Source organism: Chelonia mydas, chromosome 1 (assembly GCF_015237465.2).
Source record: "Chelonia mydas isolate rCheMyd1 chromosome 1, rCheMyd1.pri.v2, whole genome shotgun sequence".
NCBI lineage: Eukaryota > Metazoa > Chordata > Testudines > Cheloniidae > Chelonia > Chelonia mydas.
Window position 1 is genome coordinate 183118742 of NC_057849.1, and position 24701 is coordinate 183143442.

Consider the following 24701-nt stretch of genomic DNA (forward strand, 5'->3'; position numbering starts at 1 on the left):
GAGGTGTGTGACATGTGACTGATGAGATCTATATTTTCCACCCTTTTGTGTGAGAAAAGTCAAGAGGTGTATACGTACCTTCAGCATGCTGTATGCATCATTTCTGTGTGGAGTTGTGCAGGTTTTGTTGTTAGCAGGACTTAGATCCTTTTAATATAAAAGATCCTGTCTGCAATAAGGTGGAATATGAGAGGATTCTAACACTTCTTAATTAATGATGGTTAAGTGAAAGTGAGATGGTATCCTGTCGGTAAGTGTAATAGAGTTGTAAAAGGCTGTGAAGTGGTTCTTACCTTGTATGCATGTGGTATTCTTTCTGGAGAATTGGCAACCTGTGAGAGTGTACGCCAGGATCCGGAACCTCCTGAATCTTATAGCGCCAAGCGCCAGTGTATGTGTTTGAGGCATTGCTTGAAGAGAGTAGGGGGTGTCATGGGCAACTCCCCCCACCCCTTTTATCGGGGTTCCCCAAGGATCTATGCTTGACCCAGTGCTTTAACTCTATCAGTGATCTGGAAGAAAATATAAAATCATTGCTGGTAAAGTTTGTAGATAACACAAAGATTGGTGCAGTCCAGATTGCCTTGTTAGCTTGCCTTAATCTAATTTGCATTTCATTTCAGTCAAATTCAAACTCGTGTCTAGGAACAAAGAGCACAGATCCCACTTACAGGATGGGGGATTCTATTCTGGAAAGTAACAACTCCAAAAGGATTTTGGAATTGTGTTGTATTCAGCAGGTAATTCAATCTTCCCAGTTAGAGACAATGGCTGAGAGGGTTAGCATGATTCTTGGATTATAAAGAGGGAAGTATCAATTGGGATTAGATAGATGATGGTGGTACAATACTACCACTGGTAAAACCATTACTGGAATACTGTGTCCAGCTCTAGTATCTTTCAGTCCCCAAAACTGAGGCAGAGTTCCCTGTCTCTGTGACAGATATCTCAGTTTGTACACTGGAGGTCTCCGGCTGACAGACCTAGATCACTGGCACTGCGTTCACAGCCTCAGTCGATTAGACACACGTCACCCAGAGGGAGACATGGATCACCGTATGCCCGGCGCCAGTTGTTCTGGGTGCCGACTCCACGACGCAGATCCCCGTCTCTCAGACTCCGAGAACACTCTCCGGGCAGTACTGTTCTCCTCGCTACCAGCACTAATCCCCAGGAAAACAGTCCTACATGAAGCACCGCTCACCTACAGCGACAGTTAGCTGTCAAACTCAGTCACTGATGGCCCCGCCATGGTATCCAGAAGGAGATTCTTCTAGGTTAGATCGGAAGGCAGCAGTGGCCCATGTGGGCACCGGAGACTGGATCGACCTCCGTGATGCCAACCTGGCAGCAGGGTCAGTGGCCTGCCCAGTGGCCTTATTGGAATGTGTGGGGCATGCTGTTTATGCTGATACCCTTCTTGCACCACACTCCGGGGACGCTTCGGAAAAACAGCCTCCGGCACTGATGGCACCAGGCTCAGTGCATGGAGTGGAATTGGACCCCGGGGTGGAGGAGCGAAAACTCACCCCTAAAGCCCCTTCCCCACAAAGGAGGATGTGCCAGGCCCTCCCCTAGTGTTTCAGTCATCCTCTTTGTCACCCGACTAGGCAATGGCTGGACCATCACATGCAAGATCACTGGATGATTTCCAAGAGCATCAAGCCCCGCTCCGAAAGGTGGCCACGAACTTGAGCTTAGAGGTGGAGGAGATGATGGAGCAGTCGGACACCTTGTTTAATGTGCTCTTGGCAGCAGTCCCCCTCAGTCATGTTGCCAGTACATGAAGGTGCCCTATAAATAGCTAAAGCCATCTGGCAAATTCTATCCTCCATCCCTCCCACCTCCAAAAAGGCTGAGAAGAAGGATTTTGTCCTGGTGAAGGGGTTCTAGTACTTCTATACTCATCCGCCCCCAGATTCACGGGTGTCTCTGTGACTACCGAGAAGGACAGGCAGGGGCAGATCAGTTCTGTCCCTGAGAATAAAGTGGCCGAGAGGCTGGACCTTTTAGGAAGGAAGATTTATTCAACGGCCAGCCTTGAATTCAGGGTGGCAAACCACCAGGAGCTAGTGGGAAGATATAACTTTAATCTGTGGGACTCCCTCAGAAAATTTAAGGACTCTCTACCCCAGGATTGTCCCAGGAGTTCATAGCCGAGGAGGGCAGGACAGCAGCTAAATGTTCCCTCCAGATGGTCTGGGACACAGCCGACGCGCCGGCCAGGGTGGTCGCATTGGCCATGGTAATGAGGCACAGTTCATGGGTTCAAACCACAGGCCTGTAACAGGAGATGCAGTCCTCCATTCAGGACCTCCCATTTGATGGGAACGGACTCTTTGCAGATGGATGTGTGGCTGCATGGGCTCAGACCACGCCGCAGATGTTGAGGAAACAATTCAGGCTGCCCTTGCCTCCTAGGCTTTGGCTAGCTCGCCAGGGCTCTGCAAGGAGAAGGGACAGACACGCAAAGTTCAATCATCACTATCCCTCCACCTCCTGCTCACCAGCTTAACCTAGCCCAGCAAAACACCTGGGGGGCCAGAAGTGCTCCTTTTGATGGTACACTGGATGGTGCACCAGTCGCTGTGGATCCACCTTACCCCTTTCTTGACCATTTACATCCCTTCCAACTGGCCTGGTCGCAAGTCACATTGGACCGCTGAGTGATAGAAATCATATCTCTGGGCTATACCTTGCAATTCTTGGCTATACCCCCTTCCCACCGTCCATCCCCATCCCTCTTCAGGGACCCTTCTTATGAGCTACTCTTTGTTCAGGAGGTCGAGAACCTCTTGCAGCTGGGGGTGGTGGAGGAGGTTCCTTGGGAAATGAGGGGAAAAGGGTTCTACTCCCACTGCTTTCTAATCCCAAAAGCAAAAGGGGGCCTAAAACCCATTCTGGACCTGCAGCAACTCAACAAATATCTCAAGGAGTTGAAGTTCTTCTTCGAGTGCCTATTCACGTCCATTCCACATTAGGTGTGTGCGCCGCGTGCACGAGCGTTGGAAACTTTTTCTCTTAGCGGCTCCCGACGGGGCCCCCCAAGTGGTGCCACTTCGCCGTGCATATATACCTCCTCCAGTTCCTTCTCGCCGTCTATGGCGGCATTGGAACAACCTCTCTCTCTCTCTCTCGTAGAAGAGCAGTGCCTTAGCCTTTTCCGAGTAGCTGTTATCAGTTAGTTAACATACCTTTATTGTGGACACTTAAGTGATTAGGTGCTTGGAGGCTTCCAGCCCCCGGCTCGGGCTGCGGTGCATGCCACAGGCCCACGGCTTCAAGGCTTGCACCACGTGCCGCAAACCTGTGCCAGTTACTGACCCCCACGACTCGTGACTACATTGCCTGGGGGACGGACATCAAACTGAGCGGTGTAGGATTTGCAAGACGTTTAGGCCAAGAGCAAGGAAAGAAAGAGACTTTCATTTAAAGCAGCTGTGGATGGAGGCTGCATTGCAGACACCGGGCCTGGAGCGCCCGACGTTGGCTCAGGCTTCCTCGGTGCGTAGTGCCCCGGAGCAGTTGAGAGACTCGGCACCGGCTAAGCACTGTAAATTGTCGGCCCCAGAGCACCAGACTAGGCCCCAGCACCGCTCTTCCTCCCTGGTGCAGCCCCCGGCACAGCTGAAAGGAAGGTGTGGTTGTTTCCTGCACAGGAGGCCAGCACCTCCCAAGGCCCCGAGCGCCGATAAGAGCAGGAAGGCTGCGGTACCGGCGCCAACACCGGCAGTCCCGGCAGCACAAGCCCCACCGAGCCCAGACCAAAGTGAGCTCAGGGCGGACGATGGGCTTGAGGGCATAACGGATCAGCCCTCCACGCCTGGCACCTTTGAGGCTGCAAAGGACCTCATCGAGCTGTCGGCGACGAGCCCCCTCCCATATAGGGAGAACCCTTCGGCACTCATGGCACGGGTGCTGTCAAGGGGTAAGCCAGCAATGGTGTGCCGCTCGAGGACACCGTCCCGGCACCGCTCCCGGAGTTGGTCCCGGTCGAGCTCCGACTCCGTGGACTCAGTTACCAGCGGCCCAGAAGGAGGTTGCGGCATCAGGAATCGGTCGGCGCGAGGAAGCTCCAGAAAGGGCACACATCTCTCCGGCACCAACCAGAGACTGGCACCGGGAGGATCTGAGACGGCCCTCGCCAGAGGGCTCCCTCAGATGGTCCCGGTCCAGGGAATGCCAGTCCCAGTCCCAGTCTAGATCCTGGTCCCGGGGATACTGCTCCGGCCGCTATAACTACCCGCACCGGGCCCCGGACAGCAGGGACCCTCAGGTGGGCTGGCAACCTCAATGGGGACCGCCAGGCCATTGGCCCTTCTGGACCCCCTGGGCCTATCAGGAGCACCTAGGGGCCCCGTCCAGGGCAAGTTACTCGGTGCAGCGGTCCCGGTCCCCGCATCAACGCCAGATGGTGCCAGAGACTACAGTATCCAGGCCTCCGGCATCCCCCCAGAATAAACTGGAGAGACAAGCACCGAGTGCGGTGCTGTCCAGTGGACTCCAGTCCCAGCCCTAGCTGGAGGCCCCTCCCATGGGAGAAGGGGAGAAGGAGGACCGGCCAGAAGGGGTCGAGCAGCAGCTAACCTCCTCGTCATCCCCGGATGAAGTGGTGGCGGGTACAGCGGTGTCCGGCTCTCCACCGATAGACCATAGAGCCCACCAGGAGTTGCTGCGCAGGGTCGCCCAGAACTTGGGGTTGCAGGAGGACCCCATGGTGGACATTTTGAGCCCCGAAGGTCCATCCAGAATAGCGCTCCCACTCATTAAGACCATTCAGTCCAACTATAAGACCATATGGCAGACCCCAGCCTGCAGCGTTCCAACGGCCAAAGGACTGGAGCGTAAATACTTTGCCCCATCTAAGAGCTATGAGTTTCTGTTCTGCCATCCGAGTCCATGCTCCCTAGTGGTCTCAGCGGTAAATGAAAGGGAGCGCCATAGACAGCAGGCCCCGGCCCCTAAGGCCAACGAGGCGAAACGCCTGGACCTTTTTGATAGAAAGGTGTACTCATCTGGGGACCTTCAGTTGAGGATTGCGAACCAGCAGGCCATCCTCAACAGGCATAATTTCAAGTCCTGGGCGGTGGTGGGGAAGTTTAAGGACCTCCCGCAAGGTTCCTAACAGGAGTTCACGGCCCTGGTGGATGAGGGCAAGGCAGTAGCCAAGACCTCTCTCCAGGCCTCCCTGGATTCGGCAGTTGCGGCGGCTAGAACAATCATGTCGGGGTGATCACGAGGCATTCGGCATGGCTCCAGGAGTCAGGCCGGCCACCCGAGGTCCAGAATACACTCCAGGACCTCCCCTTCGAAGGGTCCGGGCTCTTCTCTGACCAGACAGACACAAAGCTGCACAGCCTTAAGGACTCGCAAGCTACACTTAAGTTGCTGGGTATGCACACCCCGGCGACCCAGAGGAAGCCCTTTAAGCCACAGCCTCTTCCTCAACGCCAGTACCAGCCTCGCCTTAGGGATGAGACTTACCGAAGGCGAGGCAGGGATAACAGGCGATGGCGCAACAACAGTAACAATAATGCGCCGGGCCAGAACCAAGGCCAGTACAAACCCCAGCCGGGCACTAAGCCAGGCTTTTGAAGGTGCACTTGAGGACAGCATACCAAAACAGTCACCAGGTCCGTCCCTTTGTTTCCTGAACCGCCTGTCCCGTTTCTCCCGTGCTTGGTCCAACATTACATCAGACCGTTGGGTCTTACTCACGGTGCGGAACAGGTACTCACTGCAGTTTGCCTCCCTCCCACGCCCCTTCCCTGTCTCTCTTCCTCCCTCCCACGCCCCTTCCCTGTCTCTCTTCAGGGACCTCTCTCACGAGCATCTCCTAGAGAAGGAAGTCCGCTCACTGCTAGAGGCAGGGGCGGTAGAGGTGGGGCCGCACAGCCTAAGGGGAAAGGGGTTCTACTCCCGGTACTTCCTCATCCCCAAGGCCAAAGGGGGCCTTCACCCCATCCTAGACCTGCGCGGGCTCAACAAGTTCCTGATCAAGGTCTGGTTCTACATGGTCTCTTTGGGCACCATCATCCCTTCCCTGGATCCGGGGGACTGGTATGCTGCCCTCGACACGAAGAACGTGTACTTTCATATCGCCAACCATCCAGCACATTGGCGGTTCCTACGCTTCACTGTGGGCCAAGAACATTACCAGTTTGCGGTTCTCCCATTCGGTCTAGCTGTGGCCCCACGGGTGTTCACAAAGTGCATGGCAGTGGTGTTGGCCTTCTTATGGAGGAAGAGAATCCGGGTGTACCCGTACCTCGACGACTGGCTCCTGGTGGGCCGATCCGAGGCAGAAGTGCGGGGCCACGTGGAGGTGGCCCTGAGATTGACCAGGAGCCCCAGCTTGCGGAACAATGTCCCCAAGTCCACGCACGTACCCACACAGAGAGTGGAATTCATAGGAGCGGTCCTGAACGCGGTGCAGGCCAGAGGAAGCCTTCCAGTATCGTGATTCCAAGCTATCCAGCAAGCGGTCACCTCCCTGCGCCAGTCTCCAACAACAATGGCCAGGTGCTGCCTGCAGCTGCTTGGTCACATGGCGGCATGCACTCATGTCGTCAGGCATGCCAAACTGAGACTCAGGACTCTGCAGGCGTGGTTCGCTCTGGTGTACCGCCCAGGCAGGGACCCCCTGGACGTGGTAGTGACAGCCCCAAGGGACATGCTGGATTCCCTGCGGTGGTGGCAGTCCCAGCCCGTGGTTTGCAAAGGCATCCCCTTGGCCGCCCCACAGGCGGACCTGATGTTGGTGACAGATGCGTCAGACCAGGGATGGGGGGCTCACCTGGGGGACCCCATGAGGGGTTGTGGTCTGGAGCAGAGCAGTCACTCCATATCAATGTGAAGGAGCTCAAGGCGGTTCGTCTCACCTGCCAGACCTTTCACGCCACTGAGTGGTCACAGCATGACAGTTCTGACAGACAACGCCATTGCCATGTTTTATATAAACAAACAGGGCAGGGCCCGTTCCTCGAGGCTCCTCCTCTGGGACCTTTGCATAGCCCATGCAATTCACGTTGAGGCATCCTATCTCGTGGGGGTACGAAACGAGCTGGTGGACTCCCTCAGCACGTTGTACCGCATGCACGAGTGGATGCTCAGGGTGGATGTTGCGCTTTCACTCTTCCGCAGGTGGGGGTTTCTCCGGGTAGACCTGTTTGCCACCAGGGCCAATGCCCAGTGCCTGCGGTTCTGCTCGTTCCAGGGCTGCAGCCCGGGCTCGCTCACGGACACGTTTGTGATCCCGTGGAGAGGGGACTTGATGTATGCCTTCCCCCCGTTTCCCTTGGTACACAAGGTCCTACTCAAGGTGCACAGGGACAGGGCAGCAGTGATCCTCATCACTCCAGCCTGGGCCCGCCAGCACTGGTACACATAGCTCCTAGAGCTGTCAGTGGATGCCCCAGTAGTTCTGCCCCTACACTGGGACCTCCATTACCCAGGATGGCGGGCGGCTTCTCCACCCCGACCTACAGTCACCGCACCTGATGGCATGGAGGCTCTGTGGCTAAACGCCCTGGAGAGCCAGTGCTCCCTTCCCGTGCAGCAGATTCTGCTTGGCAGTAGAAAGCCCTCTACCAGGGCGACCTATATGGCCAAGTGGAAAAGGTTCTCATGTTGGTGTGAACCCTGACAAGTGTGGCTGTGCCAGGCCCTGGTGCAGGCCATCCTGGAGTACCTTCTGCACCTCAAAGCAAGGTCTAGCCCCATCCTCACTCAGGGAACACCTGGCAGCCATCTCCGCCTTCCATCCAGGGTTCTCGGGGGGCTCAGTGTTTCCCAACCTAATGGTGGGACGGTTCCTTAAAGGGTTGGGGAGGGTGTTTCCGTACTCCCGCCCCCTAGTCCCTCCATGAAACCTTAACCTGGTCCTCTTTAAACTCATGGGACGCCCTTTCGAGCCCCTCGCTTCCTGTTCTCTCCTCCACCTTTCCTGGAAGGTGGCATTTCTTGTTGCCATTACCTCGGCCAGAACGGTGTCCGAACTGAGGCCCTCATCTCTGAGCCACCGTTTACAGTATTTCACAAGGACAAGGTGCAGCATCCCAAGGCCGCATCCCAAGTTCCTCCCTAAGGTGGTCTCCCAGTTCCATTTGGGTCAGGACATTTGTCTGCCGGTGTTCTTCCTGAAACCCCATATGGACCCGAGTCACTGCAGCTTGCATACCCTGAATGTGCGTTGAGTGCTGGCATTGTATTTGGAGCTCACCAAGCCCTTTCGCAAATCCGCGCAGCTGTTTGTGGCTGTAGCCGAGAGAATGAAAGGCCTCCCAGTGTCGGTGCAGCGGATTTCGTCTTGGATTACAAGCTGCATGCGGGAGTGCTATGAGCTCGCAGGTGTTCTGGCTCCGGCTGTCACGGCCCACTCGACCATGGCGCAAGTGACTTCCACTTTCCTGGCAGAGGTCCCGATCCAGGAGATCTGCAGAGCAGCCACCTGGTCCTCGGTGCACACCTTCACAACCCGCTACACGGTCAACCAGCAGGCCAGAGAGGACGCGGCGGTTGGCAGAGCGGTCCTCCAAGCAGTTGTTCCGTGACTCCTACCCTCCTCTGGAGGTAAGCTTGTAATTCACCTAATGTGGAATGGACGTGAACAAGCACTCGAAGAAGAAGAAGTGGTTACTTACTTTCTCATAACTGTTGTTCTTCGAGATGTGTTGTTCTCATCCATACCACCACCCACCCTCCTACCCCTCTGTCAGAGTTGCCAGCAAGAAGGAACTGGAGGGGGTTGGGCCGGCAGGGGTATATATGCACGGCACAGTGGCGCCACTCAGGGGGCCCCGACGGGAGCCGCTAAGGGAAAAAGTTTCCAACACTCGTGCACGCAGCGTGCATACCTAATGTGGAATGGACGTGAACAACACATCTCAAAGAACAACAGTTATGAGAAAGTAAGTAACCATTTTTTCTGCATGGTCTCCCTGGCCTCCATCATTTCCCCCCCTGAAGACTGGTATGCTGCTGTCTACCTCAAGGACGCTTATATTCATATTTCCATTTTCCACAGACATATTTCCGTCTTCCTTCATTTTTATGGTGGGCCAGCGCCACTTCCAGTTTACGTCTCTACCCTTTAGTCTCTCGTCGGCCCCATGGGTATTCAGAAAATGCATGGCCCCCGTAGCCGCTTACCGGAGACATCGAGGGGTCCAGGTCTGTCCTTATCTTGACGATTGGCTCATCAAGGGCAGATCGTGGGATCAAGTGCAGAGGAATCTCTATCTGGTGCACTTCACCTGTCTCGCTGGGCCTGTTAGTAAACGAAAAGAAATCGACCCTCATACCAGTGCAGCAAATAGAATTCATAGTGGGGGCCATAGCCTTCCTTCCATAGACCCATTTTCAAGCATGTCAGACTTGATCTTTCATATACAAGGGCACCTGTTCACCACTGTGTGGACCTGCCTGAGGTTATTAGGCCACATGGCAGCTTGCATTTATGTGATCTGTCATGCCCGGCTCAATCTCCAGCCTCTGCAGTTGTGGCTGGCATCAGTCTACATCCGCAACAGGCATGATCTGGACCTGGTAGTCAGAGTACTGGTCCACATCCAGTCGTTACTGGAATGGTTGTTGGACCCCGCGTTGGTGTTGGAGGGAGTTCCCCTTGTGGCCCTGGCATCATCGCTGACCCTGGATTTTGACCTAGCCTGTTGACCTAGCCTGGGGAGCCCATCTGGGTGAGCTCAGCACACAAGGCCAGTGGTCGCGGGATGATCACTCCCTCCGCATGAATGTCAGGGAGCTCAGAGTGGTTCGCTTGGCCTCCTGGCTTTCTGGTCCCACCTGGAGGGTGGTACAAGTCCTGACAGACAACACCGCCGTGATGTTTTATATCAACAAGCAAGGTGGGGCCAGGTCATTGGCCCTTTTCTAGGAAGCTTTCTGGCTCTGGGACTTCTGTGTGCAGCATGCCATTCATCTCATGACTGTGCACCTTTCGGGGACCAGGAATGTAGAAGTAGATCACCTCAGCAGAACCGTCTCATCTCACCATGAATGGTCACTCCATCCCAAGGTGGTCAGTGTGATCTTCCAAAGGTGGGGAACTCCCCGAGTGGACTTGTTTGCGACTCGTCAGAACAGAAAATGCCATGTGTTCTGCTCTATTTTGGGGGCTTGACAGAGGCTCCCTGTCAGACGCCTTCTTACTCCCATGGTTGGGGGCTCTGATGTGTGGCTTCCCACCAGTGCCATTAATCCACAGGGTCATCATGAAGATCAAGCAGGACAGGACGAAGGTAATCCTGATCGCTCCAGCTTGGCCTCGCCAACGCTAGTTTGGCACACTGCTGCACCTTTTGGTGGCAGCCCCGTTGCAGCTGCCTCTCCGGCTGGTTCTTCTGTCCCAGAACCACAGCAGTCTCCTGCACCTGAACCTGGCAGCGCTGCACTTGACGACTTGGCTGCTGCATGGTTGAATGCGGAGGAGCAGGAGTGCTCAGCCTGTACCACTAGGTCCTTTTGGGCAGCAGGAAGCCCTCCACCAGAGCGACCTACCCGGCCAAGTAGAAACTTTTCACGTGCTGGGCCTCAGACCAGGGTACTGGGCCTGAACAGACCTCTCTGCTGTCGATCCTGGACTTCCTTCTACATCTCAAGCTCCAGGATTTGTGCCTTTCATCGATTAAAGTCCACTTGGCCACGATATCAGCCTTTCACCCTCCATTCCATGGCAGGTTGATCTTCAATCATGGCATGACGGTCTGCTTTCTAAAAGGTCTGGAGTGACTCTACCCCCATGTCCAGGACCCTGTCCCTTCTTGGGACCTGAATCTAGTGCTGGCGTGGCTCATGGGGGGGGCCCCCTTCAAGCCATTGGCTTCCTGTTCCCTGCTTCTGTTCTCCTGGAAGGTGTCTTTCTTGCGGGTGATATCGTCTGCCCGTAGGGTCTCTGAGATCAGGGCACTTACCTCGGAGCCACCCTATACGGTGTTTTCAAAGGACAAGGTCCAGCTGCAACTTCACCCAGGCTTCCTGCCTAGCGTTGTTTCACAATTTCACATGAGCCAGGACATATTCTTGCCTGTCTTCTTTTCAAAGCCTCATAAGTCTGAGGAGGAGGAGTGTAGTGTTGATTGCACTTTCTGGATGTCAGGAGAGCACTAGCCTTTTACATTGAAACGACTGAGCTGTTCCGTAAGTCAATGCAGCTGTTAGTTGCGGTGGCAGACAGAATGAAAGGTCATCCTGTATCCACCCAGAGGATTTCATCATGGATCACCGCCTGCATCCGGTTTTGCTATGAGCTGGCAAAAGTACCTACACCAGCAGTTGTAACTGCCCACTTGACTAGGCCGCAAGCCTCCTTGGCGGCCTTCCTGGCCCAGGTGCCAATTCAAGATATCTGCAGGGCCGCTACCTGGTCGTCCATTCACACATCTCACAACGCACTTACCTGTCAAGCCCGAGAGTATGTTGGCTTCGCTAGCACAGTGCTGCAAGCCCACCTCCATGGATACTGCTTGAGTCACCTAGAATGGAATTGACATGAGCAAGCAGTCAAAGAAGCAAAAATGGTTACCTACCTTTCATAACTGTTGTTCTTTGAGATGTGTTGCTCATGTCCATTCTATTACCCTCCCTCCTTACCCCTTTGTTGGAGTTGCCAACAAGAAGGAACTGAGGGTCTAGGGCTGGCGGTGCCTGATATACCGACACATGAGCGCAACACTCCAGAGGGTCCCATAACCAATCGTACGGATACCGGGAAGGCAAAAATCTCCAACAACTGTGCACGTGGGCATGCACACACCTAGAATGAAATGGACATGAACAACACATCTCAAAGAACAACAATTATGAAAGGTGGGTAATCATTTTTTAGTGGGGAAACCAAAATCTAAGTGAAATCCCAAAGAAAAATACGACACTCCTGAGCCTGTTTGTTAGTGATTCACAGGCTCCAAGTGGAATTGTTCTGTTTCTTCCAACGTCCAAAAGGAGAAGAAAAAGGTGGTAAAACGCAGAAGACGATATACATGTTTTCTGCCTCAAATGCAAAGCTCCACCTATTTGAATAAGATCCATTGCAATTCCTACTGTATATAAATGTATGGCCTGTTGTATAGGGCACTACAGATAAGAGCCTTAATTTTTAATTTCCTGGCTGTTGTCAGTTTAAGATGGACCTTTAATGTTGTTGTAATGTGGTTCTGAGTGTTTGAATTGTATCAGCCCTGTACCAAGGGGAATTAGTTATCTACTTTTATCTAAGGAATTGCAGAACTCTTTCTATTCAGTGGCCTTGCAGTCATCAGTTTTAACAGCATATGGCATGTTTCACTTACCCAGTGGTTGTGCCCCATTAAATCTCTGTGTTTCTGGTCACTTTGTCACCAGCTCAGCTTTGAAGCGCTGCTGATTAACCTGAAGGGAATGGAGAGAGTGAGTATAGTAGAAAATTAACACTAAAACTCCTTTAGCAAATGTGCACCTTTCAAGGTAGTGATGGATTATGCCACAGGTGGGTAACAGATAAAGTGTACTGGTTTTTAGTATTTTATTTGTACATGTGGCGATGTACAGATAAAAATTCATGGCTCATCCTAACACATTAAATTCCTCTCATGCAAATAATTTATGCTTTTATAAATGAATAAATGCCTGTCAGTCTTTTGCTGTGTGAGTGAGGAGTTGGTGGCAGTCTTGTTTGTACAGTAACAGGCTGAGTTTTGCACTGTGCATTTGCCCTACTGTTTTTGACAAGCGATCTGCCATCGGGTTAAGCCAATGATGTTCAGTGTGTTCATTTTGGAAAAGAAGCTCAAGCACCACTTCCTGGTCACCAGTCCATTTTTGTTTTGTTTTAGCAGAGCGAAGTACAGCAGCTTGCTGGCTTTCAGATTTGATCCATCTTGGGTTTGATTCTATAAATGTTAGAGTTAGTGTAGAAACCAAATAATAGTAGCAGTAAGAGGTAGAGGGTGTCTAGTGAAAGAGTCCCTAGAACTTGACAGGAAATGCTAATATTAAAATACATGGTATACTTTGGTTCCTAACTCTCCTTCAGTCTCCTACGTAATTATGATTACATTTTACCGCTCCACAAGTATCTTCTAAACACAATAGATTCTTAAACTTCAGTATTTTTACTGCACAAATGCAAGCTACTTCTCTAGCAGCTAGTTTTCTCCTGTTCTGCTGATAAAAAATAATCATTCTTTGTTAGACTGAGCAGTATACTCTTAGTTTTATTTTGCTATATTAGTCAAGGAAGGATGGATGGGTTTTTCATTAAATGTTTCTTTTACAAGATACTATAATTGGCATTTCACTCAGTGTTTAAACTTTCTAGCCAATCTGAGGCAGATGCAACATCTTTCTTATTGCCAGCTGTGCGTGTTGCTATGGGAACTCAGTGGGGACTATCTGCGATTGCTGTTCTAGGGACCACACCTGGCTTATTTGCATTCAATTTAAGTTGTGGGAAATTCAAAAGAGAAAAAAGGGGAGCATAGACTAGCCACTGGGCAGCCAGAAAAGGCGTGTCATTTTGAGACTGTTGCATTGGACAGGAAAGCTGTTCTTATTCATCTGAGTTCCTGTAAACCCACGCGGGGGTTTGAATTTGGTAGACATTTTGGGAAGGTGTATGTGGATTTTGACCATGTGTTAAGAGTGCTTTTGAGAATAAATTTGCTGTAGTTTCACATATTTCTGTACCATTCTCTCTCATTTCTTAAATCCTAGTAAACTTCATGATATGGTCTGCATTTTTAATAGGAGATTTCAGAACGGCAGGGAAGGACTGCAAAGTGGTGAGCGTGGATTACAGGTCTCTTCTTTTTTGTCTTTATGAAATTGCATTTCAGTCAATAACTTAGTGCAACATTAGAATGTTAGTGTGATATCAAGTACTGCTGGGGAATTAAGGGGGATCTTTTACATTTCTCTTCCCCTTTTACTGCTGAAATCCCTCCTTCCTCAATGGTGACCATTACTTCTTACTGAGAGGGCAGTGGAATGGTTCCATGAGGTGCCAGTACCACTGCAGCCTATTTGAATGGTCAGCAGCTATGTTCAGACATTGATATTGCCTGACTCCAGACATCATACTATTTCTGTGTGCAGAGAGGTGGTAGGCTGGCATCTCTGATTTGCTACTTTGATTCTTCTCCGGTCTTTCACAATCCTTTGCACGTTTGGCGTTCCAGTCCCAATTCTGGACTACATGATTTCCTTACTGACTGGTGGAGATTGGATACAACTGAGCATACTAACACTGTACATTGACTTGTTCTTTGTTTTTCCTATGCTGATTTTTGTCTCTAGCAGGTGAAACTGCTGTTGCAGTCGTGCTGTAGGGTTGACAAGCTGGCTTAGTCCTTCACTGGAGGTTGTCATGTTGGAGACTTTAAAATACCAGATTCACAGGGCTGTAGGGCCTGGTGAAAGGTCAGATACCCTCTCCACCTTTGCCAAATGTAAACTCCTGCTAGGCTTTGGAGGAAATTATTAGTTTGCCTATACTGTTCTCTATCCTGCATCCTGAACTTTTTTTCTTATTGTTCTGATCAAATTTTGTTCCTGATTCCTCGTAGGATTCAGACTTCAACTCTTAGTATCCCTATTGTAGAATTAAGTTGTTTTATTGGGATACATGTTCTCTGAAGACTTTTCAAGGTGATCTTCCTGTCTAATTTGCTGTAGTTTGGTCCATTGTGCAACTGTAGAGTTTTTAGTACCTGTTTTGAAATAATTCTATGTCATTCTTTGAATTCTCTGGAATCAGTCTCCTTTCTTAAGCCAAGTCTATGCTAGGAAAGGTTTGCTGATAATAGCTATACCAGCAAACTCTCCTAATGTAGACACAGTTTATACACAAAAAAGTGCCTTTTTTGATATATTGGTTTCCCAAGCAAAAAAGGAAGATGTCAGCTAAAGCACATGTATGTTGGTATAACTGTATCAACAGTAGGGCTTTTGCTCGTTTAGAAATGTTGTTGCAGAAACATCACAATGCTAGCCAACCTTACCATATTTCTTCTGTAGCCCTGGCGTGGAAAACTGTCCCTGAAAGAGAGGAAAACTGGGAGCTCAATGTAAAAATGACAAAAGTAGACAGGAGGAAAAGGGAAAGAAGGTAAAACAAGTGGTATCTAGGTATCTTTTTTAGAAAGTTTTCTTTCATAATGTTATAAATAAAAAGGTGTGCGCATGGTGATGGGGGATGTGGTTACAACATGTTAGGTCCTTGCTGTGCTGCAAAATAAAACTCTGCTTTCCTTCAGTCATGGGACAACTATGATCCCCTACATCAGTGTGTCAAACTCTGTTCTTTGGAGAGGTCTGAATTCCATTGTTAATTATGGTCCATAACTGGGGCATAAATTTAGGACTACGTTACCCTCAGGCCACAGTCAGTCGATATGCTTATGTTAATGGGAGGTCTGCACAAAAATCAAGATGAGAATATAGTTTAATGTAGTAACTAAATACTTTATTAGCTTTTTGGAATATCAATGCCTACTGTCATTAAATAATAACTATCTGATACCCCCTTTTATTTTCCCACAACGGTGAAAAATTAAATTGATAAAAATAGCAGGAAAAAAATTAAAACCATAATGTTGCCCGTCTGTGAAAATTTAAATCAATAAAAATATATATAAAAATATTTAAATATTCTTTGAGTGATTGCACATGTCCACTCCACTTCAGGTGTGTGTGAACCCTGTGCACTAGAGCCAGAGATGCTTTTCCCTTTGCTGTACCTGTGAGGGTGGTGCATGCACTTTTAACAGCTATTAATGCTGTTATTGACCTATGATATAAAGGGCAGAGCAGCCCCTGACCCCTCTCAATTCCTTACCACCCATAATTGGTAGACTGAGATTGTGGACTTGGTTGTTCAAGTTTTTCCCCATTTATCACTGGTTTTTCTATATCTTTGTTTAGTGGTGCTCATTCTTATAGTGAGTCTAGTTTTTCTTTCATTCTTGGTTGTTTGGCATTTAGTCCCTTTTAACGGTGAGGTGTTAACTCTTATACTGGGGCATACCTTGGTCTCCAGGCTTTAAGTCCTGTGCTGGTTCCAAGCAGTGTAGGCAGGTGTGACCTTCACTCCAGTTGTCTGACATGTCTGGATGAGAGCCATGTTTGAGACTGCTGCCAGTTCTTTAGAGAATTCCCGCCATGTACAAAAAAGGATAGGGAGGTATGTCTGTGTTTGCTGGGCCACATGGCAGCATTGTACGTATGTTGTCTGCCGTGCAAGGCTCGGAATGTGACCCTTGCAGCAGTGGCTGGCGACAATCTATTCCCAGTCCAGAGATCACCTGGACAAAGTCATTACCACTGGTGATACTTACCTCCCTGCAATGCTGGACCGACCCCAAGGCTGTCCTGGAAGGAGTTCTGTTTGACAGCCCGTGCCACTTGGCCGAATTGATATCGGGCGCTTCAGACATCGGCTGGGGAGCGCAGCTAGGCGATCTACAGACCCAAGGGACGTGGTACCCAGAGAAGATGATGTTGCACATAAATGTCAAGGAGCTCAGAATGGTACGTTTAGCCTGCGGGGTCTTCCTACGACATCTGTCAGGCAAAGTGGTGGGAGTGTTGACGGACAATACGGCCTCAATGTTCTAAATCAACATGCAAGGCTCTCTCTCAAGAGGCTCTCTGATTGTGGGATTTCCGCATCAAGCATGCGATCCACCTGGAGGTCTGTAACCTCCCCGGCATCAAGAACATGATAGTGGATCACCTCAGCAGGTCCTTTTTCTCTCACCATGAGTGGTTGCTCCATCCAGAGGTAGCCCAATGGCTTTTCCAGAGGTGGGGAACTCCCAAGTGGACCTGTTCTCTATCAGACAGAACAGGAAATATTATCAGTTCTGTTCCCTGCAGGGCCTGGGCAAGGGCTCCCTCTCAGACGCCTTTCTCCTTCTGTGGTCAGGGGTCCTGATGTATGCGTTCCCGCCAATCCCGCTCTTCAGCAGAGTCCTGTCAAAGATCGAGAGACAAGGCCCAAGTCATTATGATTGCCGCGATCTGGCCGTGCCAACATTGGTTTGGCCCGTTGATGGACCTGGCGGTGACCGCTCCCTGGCCCCTTCCCGACTGACTAGATCTGATTTCGCAAGATCACGGGTGCCTCCCACACCCCAACCTCACCTCCCTCCATCTCACGGCGTGGATGCTGCGTGGTTAAACCCGGAGGAACGGGCCTGCTATAATGAGGTCCAGCAAGTCCTCCTGGAAAGCAGGAAGCCTTCCACCAGGGCAACTTACATGGCCAAGTGGAAAAGGTTCTTCCACTGGGCATCTGAGCATAGCATCTCTCCCTTTTGCACTCCTCCTTACAATCTATTGTAGATTATCTGCTTCATCTTAGGAACTCGGGGCTGGCCCTGTCTTCCATCAGGATGCACCTTGCAGCCTCTCCGCTTTTTACCCACCGATCCAGCGTCAGATGGTGGTCTCACACAACATGTTGCTCAGATTCCTGAGATGCTTCGAGAGACTGTGGCTGCCAGTCCGGGCTCCTCCCCCACAGTGGGACCTTAATTTGGTTCTTTCTAGGCTCACAGGCCCGCCCTTTGAACCTATGGCCGCCAGCTCCCTTTACCACCTTTCATCGGAGGTCACATTCCTTGTGGCAGCAACATCGCCGAGAGGAGTGTCGGCGGTTAAAGCCTTGACATTGGAACTGCCGTATACAGTGTTCTACAAGGACAAAGTTCAACTGTGACCCCATCTGGCCTTTCTTCCAAAAATGGTGTCTTCCTTACACATCAACCAGGACATCTTCTTCCTGGTGTTTTGTTCCAAGTGGCAACCACTACTGAAGGCTACATGCCATGGACGTCAGACCTGCCCAGAAGTTTTACCTGGAGCGTACCAAGCCCTTCCTCAGGTCAGCCCTGCTCTTCATTGCGACAGCGAACAGGATGAAGGCCCTTCTGGTATCTTCGCAGAGGATTTCTAAATGGATCACCTCCTGCATCCGGACCTGTTACAAGTTAGCAGAGGTCCCACCGCCGCCAATTGAGGGCTCATTTTACCAGACCTCAGGCGTCCTCGGCGGCCTTCCTGGCTCACATTCCCATCCAGGACATTTGCAGAACCGTGACGTGATCTTCAGTTCACATATTCACTGCGCATTTTACCATCACTTAGCAGGCCAGAGACGACGCTGGGTACGGCAAAGCTGTGTTGCAATCTGCACGTCCATGAGCTCCTACCTGCCTACGTTGGTACTGCTTGGGAATCACCTAATATGGAATGGACATGAGCAAGCACTCGAAGAAGAAAAGGCAGTTACCTGTTCCGTAACTGGTGTTCTTCAAGATGTGTTGCTCATTTCCATTCCATGACCCACCCTCCTTCCCCACTGTCGGAGTTTCCGGCAAGAAGGAATTGAGAGTGGGGGGAGCTGTTGACACCCCTTATACCGCAGTATGTGTGCGCCACTCCAGTGGGCGCCAGAGCCGGTCCTATACAGATACCACTGAGGGAAAAACTTCCGGCACCAGTGCCGGTGGCGAGCACACACACCTAATATGGAATGGACATGAGCAACACATCTCAAAGAACACCAGCTATGGAACAGGTAACTGTCTTCTCTTAATCTTCTTGAAATATGGTATGTGCAAGAATTTTGAAGGAGATTTAACTACACGGAAAATTTGAAGTGAGTTTTGTTTGAGCTAATCGCGGGGGACAGAAAATTTAGACGCAGATAAAAAATTTCAAATCATAGTAAGTTTGACCTGTAACTCTTAACAGATCAGTTTTATTTGATTCTGCAGAAAATTGCTCTTTAGCCTTCAGAGTAAACTTAGGATTATGTCTATACTACAGATGCTACGGCACTGCAGCTAAACCACTAACACTAGTGTAGACCAGTGATCACCAACCCGTAAATCATGATCAACTGGTCGATCCTGGAGCCTCTGCCAGTCAATCGTGATCTCCAGCCACTAAAAGCGCGGCTAAGGCAGGCTCCCTGTCTGCCCCAGCCTCACTCCGCTCCTGGAAGCGGCCAGCACAGCCCCTGGAGGAGGAGGGGAGGGAGTTCCGCGCTTGTTGGCCGCTTCCAGTAGCAGTGTGCGGCTGGGGCAGACAGGGAGCCTACCTTAGCCCCGCTGCGCCGCCGCCCAGTGGGAGCCTGCACCCCAGCCCTAAGCTCCCTCCCAGAGCCAGCAACCCATAACCCCCTCCTGCACCCCAACTCTCTGCCCCAGCCTGGAGACCCCTCCTGCACCCAAACTCTCCCAGAGCTTGCACCCCTCACCTTCTCCTGTACCCCTGTCCCAGGCTCAGCCCGGAGCCCCCTCCCACACTTCAAACTCCTTGGCCCCAAGCCAGAGTCTACACCCCCTCCCAAACCCCAGCTCAGTGAAAGTGAGTGAGGGTGGAGAGAGCGCATGACAGAGGGAAGGGGGGATGGAGTAGGGGGGATGGAGCTTCGGGGAAGGGGTGGGGCCTGGGGAAGAGGTGGGGTAGATCCTGTGTTGCGCTTAAATTCAAAAAGTGATCTTGTGCATAAAACAGTTGGAGACCACTGGTGTAGGCATTTGCTGTAGCAGTGGAAGGGGTTTTTCTTTCAGTGCAGGTAATTGATCCCCTAAGAGGCGGTAGCTAGGTTGACGGAAGAATTCCTAGTGGTGTCCTAGGCTTAGGTCTGCTTAACTTGAGTGTATCAGGCTGAATTTTTCATGCTCCCGAGCGACGTAGCTAGGTTGACTAAGTTTTAGGTGTAGACCAGGACTTAGCAATTTTTAGATCAAACTAGTTTTGCGAACCAAAACATGGGTTGGAGCTAAAATTAGAATGTATAATGGAACCTAGTTGTAATCTTAATTATTAAGAAGCTATTCTCAGTCGTTAATTACTCTGAGGATTGAGCTAACATAAATAATGGTTGGTTTTGCTCATCAGTGTGTTCTGTTCACAATACATTGGGGTTCTGTTTGAAAAGTAACAGGAAATCTCGTCTCTTAATTTGAGGAATGGGAGTTTGAGGATTCAAAATGTGGCTCTTTTTGGGGGGTGGGGGGAGTATTCTGACGTGGTTTAGAGACTTGGGCAGGCTCAAACATATTACTCTTGGCTGATATGACCTATGGAAAGCGTCTTCCTCTGGGGATTTTCGGTGTTAGTTGACGCAGTGTATACTTATCAGGGCTATTTTCAAATCTTGTGCTATCCAGTGTTTTGCATGGTTATTGAGAGATAAAACTGGGCCAGAGTTTGAGATACTAAGAAGGGAGGTATGTTATGGTTGATGCCATACTCCCTTTCACAGTAGGGTTCACAGTACCCTGCTCAGGAGTGAGACTAATGTACCGTTAGCCTCAAGGCTAATCTTTCAGTATTGGGGCAGAAAGTGTGCCTAGGAAGTTTGTAAAGGTCACACTTGTCAAATGGAGATACCTAATAGTAGAAACTTCCTAGCGGTCATTGAGGGCATGTAGTAAGTGACATTTTACTAATAGATTAAAATTTGTGTGAATAAAAATGAAGATTCTTTTCTCCCCGTAAAAGCATGTGGGACGGGAGGCCTTTGATAATAACTTTGCCTTTAATTCTGCCAATAGCGTTTTGGATTTTTTCACTATAAAAACTAAGATGCCTTTTTTCTGCTTTATAACAATCTTTTTTAAAAAAATTATTTATGCAGTGCCATTGAGGAGTGTATTGTTTTACAGTCTAAATTTGGCATAACAGATGGCAAGACAGGGCAAGGGAAGGATTAACCAGGAAGAAATCATGTGATTTGTTTTGTGCTATGAAGTGAGATTGGAGAAGTTTACAGTTGTCAAGTTGAGAGAGAATCACTCTTTGCAGCGATTACATATTGGAAATGATTTAAGGTATGTCTACGCTAGGAAAAGTGGTGTACCTTTTCTCTTGATGTAGAGAAACCCTTAGGAGAAAGAGTGACAGGATTTTGCAAGGGTTATTTTATTTAGATCTAAATACCAAAAAAAAAAAAAGAAAAGAAAAGAAAAAGGTCTATTCACAACTCTGGACACCAGGAGAGTTTTTAGAATGGCAATCCATGCAGGAATAACCACAGTATGGCGCAACCCAAATACAAAATTAAATGATCTTAAGTGGCCCATAACACAGTACCCCACCCCAAATCTCATCGCACTCAAGCTTTCAGTCCTCTCCCAAAATCTTAGTAAACAGAAGATTTTAGTAATGTGCCATAAAGGTAACTGGTTCTGGCTATTTTGAATTAAGATTCCGTTCTTGTGTGAAAGGGAAGGTTACTTTCACAGTAACAAAATTACCACTGGAGAATGGAGAGGTTTAGTGGAGACAATTTAGAAGGAAAGATGAGTTCTGTTTTTGACATGTTTAGTTTGAGGAGGAGATAACCGAGGGCTTGTTTTAACAGGTAAGTTAACACAAGGTTACAGCTCAAGTATTGTTATCTGGATCCCTTGAACCTACACACAAACCCTTTGTGTGTGGTGGTAGTAATGCAAGTTGGCTAGCACAACTGGGAATATAGGGCAGACCTTGAGTGACCCTCCCTTGTCAACTGCCAACGTGTCATATCTGTAGCATGGACACAGCTAGTCTGTGACACAACAACTGAGGGGCACTAATCTTCCAGTGCCGTCCCACAATATGACAGGTACCCAACCCCTTGGTCTTTTCTTGTCGTCTACTTATTCCCTGTTTACTGACCTGGAGTCTTAGCATTCATTCCCCTTTTCACATGCAGCTTCCAGTATCAGCGCTTGAACTCATCTGTCTCTGATACGGAGCTCCGTTCTTTGAGAATGGTCCCAAAGAGGGCATCTCACTGTGCTGTCAGCTGGTCAGAGGCTAGTAGGCACCAGGAATGGCTTGCTTTAATGAATTGCTGGTGTCATGCCATTTCTGCCCAGGATCCCCAGATGGAGAGTTCTCCCACAATATATGGCAAAAACATTCATAGAATAGTGCCATTTATTGAAACTCTCTGAACCATGGGATTTTCCCCCCAGAAGTCTTAGTGCTATATAGGAACAAGTAGAGCACCACTGTTACAGCAACCCATCTAGCACTCAACTGTTACTTTGTAGTGTGGATGCTGTCTGTTATGATTCTGAGGTGTGGGCATACCATGAGAGGTAGGCAGAGATGTGAGACTGAACAGAAGGAGAGGTCCAGAGTGAAAATAAATTTGAGTCAATAATACGGGCATTGGAAATCTTTTTTTCTTTTCTCTTTGGTGTGAAGGGGTGGGATTTGAATTCCACTTCATAAAGGAGAGAGAAGAGCAACTAGTTAAAGAAGTACCTTTCCCTCTGCAAATTCGTATACATTTGTACCTTAAGGTGGCCACGACTGCATTCATCCAGTATTGGCCATAGCTTCGTTTATTCCTGAATAGAAAATGGGCTGCTGAGTTTTCACATCCAGATTATGCATTTATCCCTTGAACCATGGAAACATATCTTGTTCTTGCTGTCTTGGAAATGGGATTTTGTGTGTTATATCAGAGATTTTATTTAATAGAGCTGGTGTAAAATTGTGGTTCTCTGGTATGTTCATTCTGTGGACCACTTTGTAAGAAACATCCTTTTCATGGACCACAACCACTCCCAATCTCCACTGCCTCTTTGCTGGGTCTCAAAATGTTTAATTCCGCAGACTGCTGGGCAAGATTCTGCCAATCATTAGTGGTCCAAGGACCACAACCCTTATCTCAAGTATCCCCCTCCTGGAATCCGAGCTCCAGAGTAAGCTTTATTTAGCTCTCAGTTTACACTTGTAGAAGGGATTAGTAGTTTTTACTTGGAAATAATTTGAAAGTTTAAAAATTATTTGCAACATCACATGGGATAGATTAATGGGTGTCAAATGTTACACAATACTGGACATATACACTGTTAATCTAGCGTTGCAAAGCAATTAGCAGATAATGAATCACCAGGCTTTTTTGACCATTTAAAAAGAAGTGTGCTGATTCTCTGCCCCTAATGTTGCCTTCTGTTTTTGAGTGGGACCGTCTCGTGACAGTTTGCATTAACATTTGGAAAACACCAGGTTGACATCTCTGTGTTCAGCTCCTACCTTGCTAATTGTTTTCTTGGACTATTTGGATGGTATAGAAATCTTTTTCCAAATCCCCTTTATTACTGAAGTTATTGTTGCCAGCAGGAATAAGATTAAAGGTGCTAAAGTCTGTAGAGTTGTTTCTAATTTGTATGTGTCATTTCAGTGGCATTTTAACAGAACTCTCTCCCTCCCTCCCTCCCTGCTCCATGAGTACTGTGCTTGAGTTAGGTCTGAGAAGCCAAGCTATTGGAAGAAATTTCATTTTGTTCCCTAATTATTATGCTGGCACTTGGGAGATAATTTTTCCCTTCGTGCACTGCCAATTAATATGCAAATGAGCTGATAAATATTTATACCATGATTTAAATTATGCAGGGAACGCTTTCAGTGTACTCTGCAAATGAATTGTTCATGGACTTCAAAGTGCTGGCTGCTGTGCTAACGAGGGGAGATTTGCATAAGGCCCTAATCAGGCGCATACTGATTAAGCTTCATTATGGAAACTGCCAGCTGCAATCTTTGTTTCTGTTTTATTACAAAAAGGGGAACTTTTCACGCTTCAGTCGCCTTGACAATGTCAGACACAGCTAGTAGGAGAGACTAAAACTCCACAGAGCAACTGAAGTTTCCCTGTTCAGTTGAAGATTGCTATGGTGTAACTGAAGTTGTATTTCTCCCCCTCACCCCTACTCCCTTTCTTGTTCTGTTGAGAGCAGTAGCATAAATTTGTTAGAAATAGTCTTCCCCCTCTTTATTTCTTTCCTTGGACTATCTGAGCCTGTAGAGGATTTCACAGCAATGCTGGACTGCAGTGACTACGTTCTAGGTGGGTACCAGCTCTGCTCTTTCTTATAAGCGTTTAATATGGAAATAGAGGGTGAGAGATTGACTATGCATGGCGGCTTAATCTCATATGCAGGGTCTGCAGAAGGCATTTTAAAGGTGAAGCTCGCCAGTGAATCAACAGCAAGTGCCACCCTGCTATTCCAGTTTTTTCCTGGTTCAGGAGAATTCTGCTCTTCGGTTTGGGTGATATTTAATACAGTTAAAGTTTTAATACAGTTAAAGTTACAGTTTTTGGTTTGGGGATTTTATTCTGAGAAGCATTTGACTTAAGACTTGAATTGCAGATCCATATACTCTTTTTTGTTTGTTTTTTTAATATTTTTAAAAACAAAACAACAATTCCAATTTCAAACCACTTACTCATATCAACTCTTCACATAACATATAGGTTGTGTGTGTATATATGTTTTTCTGACATAATAGCAAGGTTTCTTCTTGTGTAATGGAAAATAGGGTAGAGGTCACAGTTGCCATTGATGCTGATGCAGGCTATGCTTAAGGTACTGGGATAACGTATTTCCATTAGCAGCCTGTCAGTCCTGTGCTCATATTTCTTCCCTTTTCTATATTTTAAAAGTTATTTGTAATAATTGTTTATTGGTTTTGCAGTAGGTAATGTGGTGCTTTCAGAGCTCTGAGTTCCACACATGGAGCCTAAGAGTATTTCCTTTTTGTTTCTATAATAAAAGATATAACTGGACCGTCGTTAGTCTGATATTTGTTTTTAAGCAGACATCTGAACATGCATATTTCCAGATATGCAGCAATTACATATGAATCTTTGACTTAAACTTGCAAGTGACCCATTTGGTGTTTTGCTGGCA

The 24701-nt window shown here is 48.8% G+C and overlaps 1 protein-coding gene across 8 annotated transcripts in view; it reads left to right on the forward strand.

Moving 5' to 3' along the window:
* Positions 1-24701, forward strand: part of POU2F1 (POU class 2 homeobox 1) — a 188055-nt gene that overhangs the window by 58099 nt on the left and 105255 nt on the right. The window contains exon 1 of one of the 8 annotated variants that reach the window (XM_043538439.1): positions 23364-23857. The exons of 6 other annotated variants lie outside the window; for them this stretch is intronic. In XM_043538439.1, the coding sequence (XP_043394374.1) occupies positions 23830-23857 (28 nt within the window). In that variant the 5' untranslated portion in view covers positions 23364-23829. Of the gene's footprint in view, positions 1-23363; positions 23858-24701 lie in introns of those variants that run through there. One more of the 8 variants, XM_043538445.1, reaches the window with a different exon arrangement.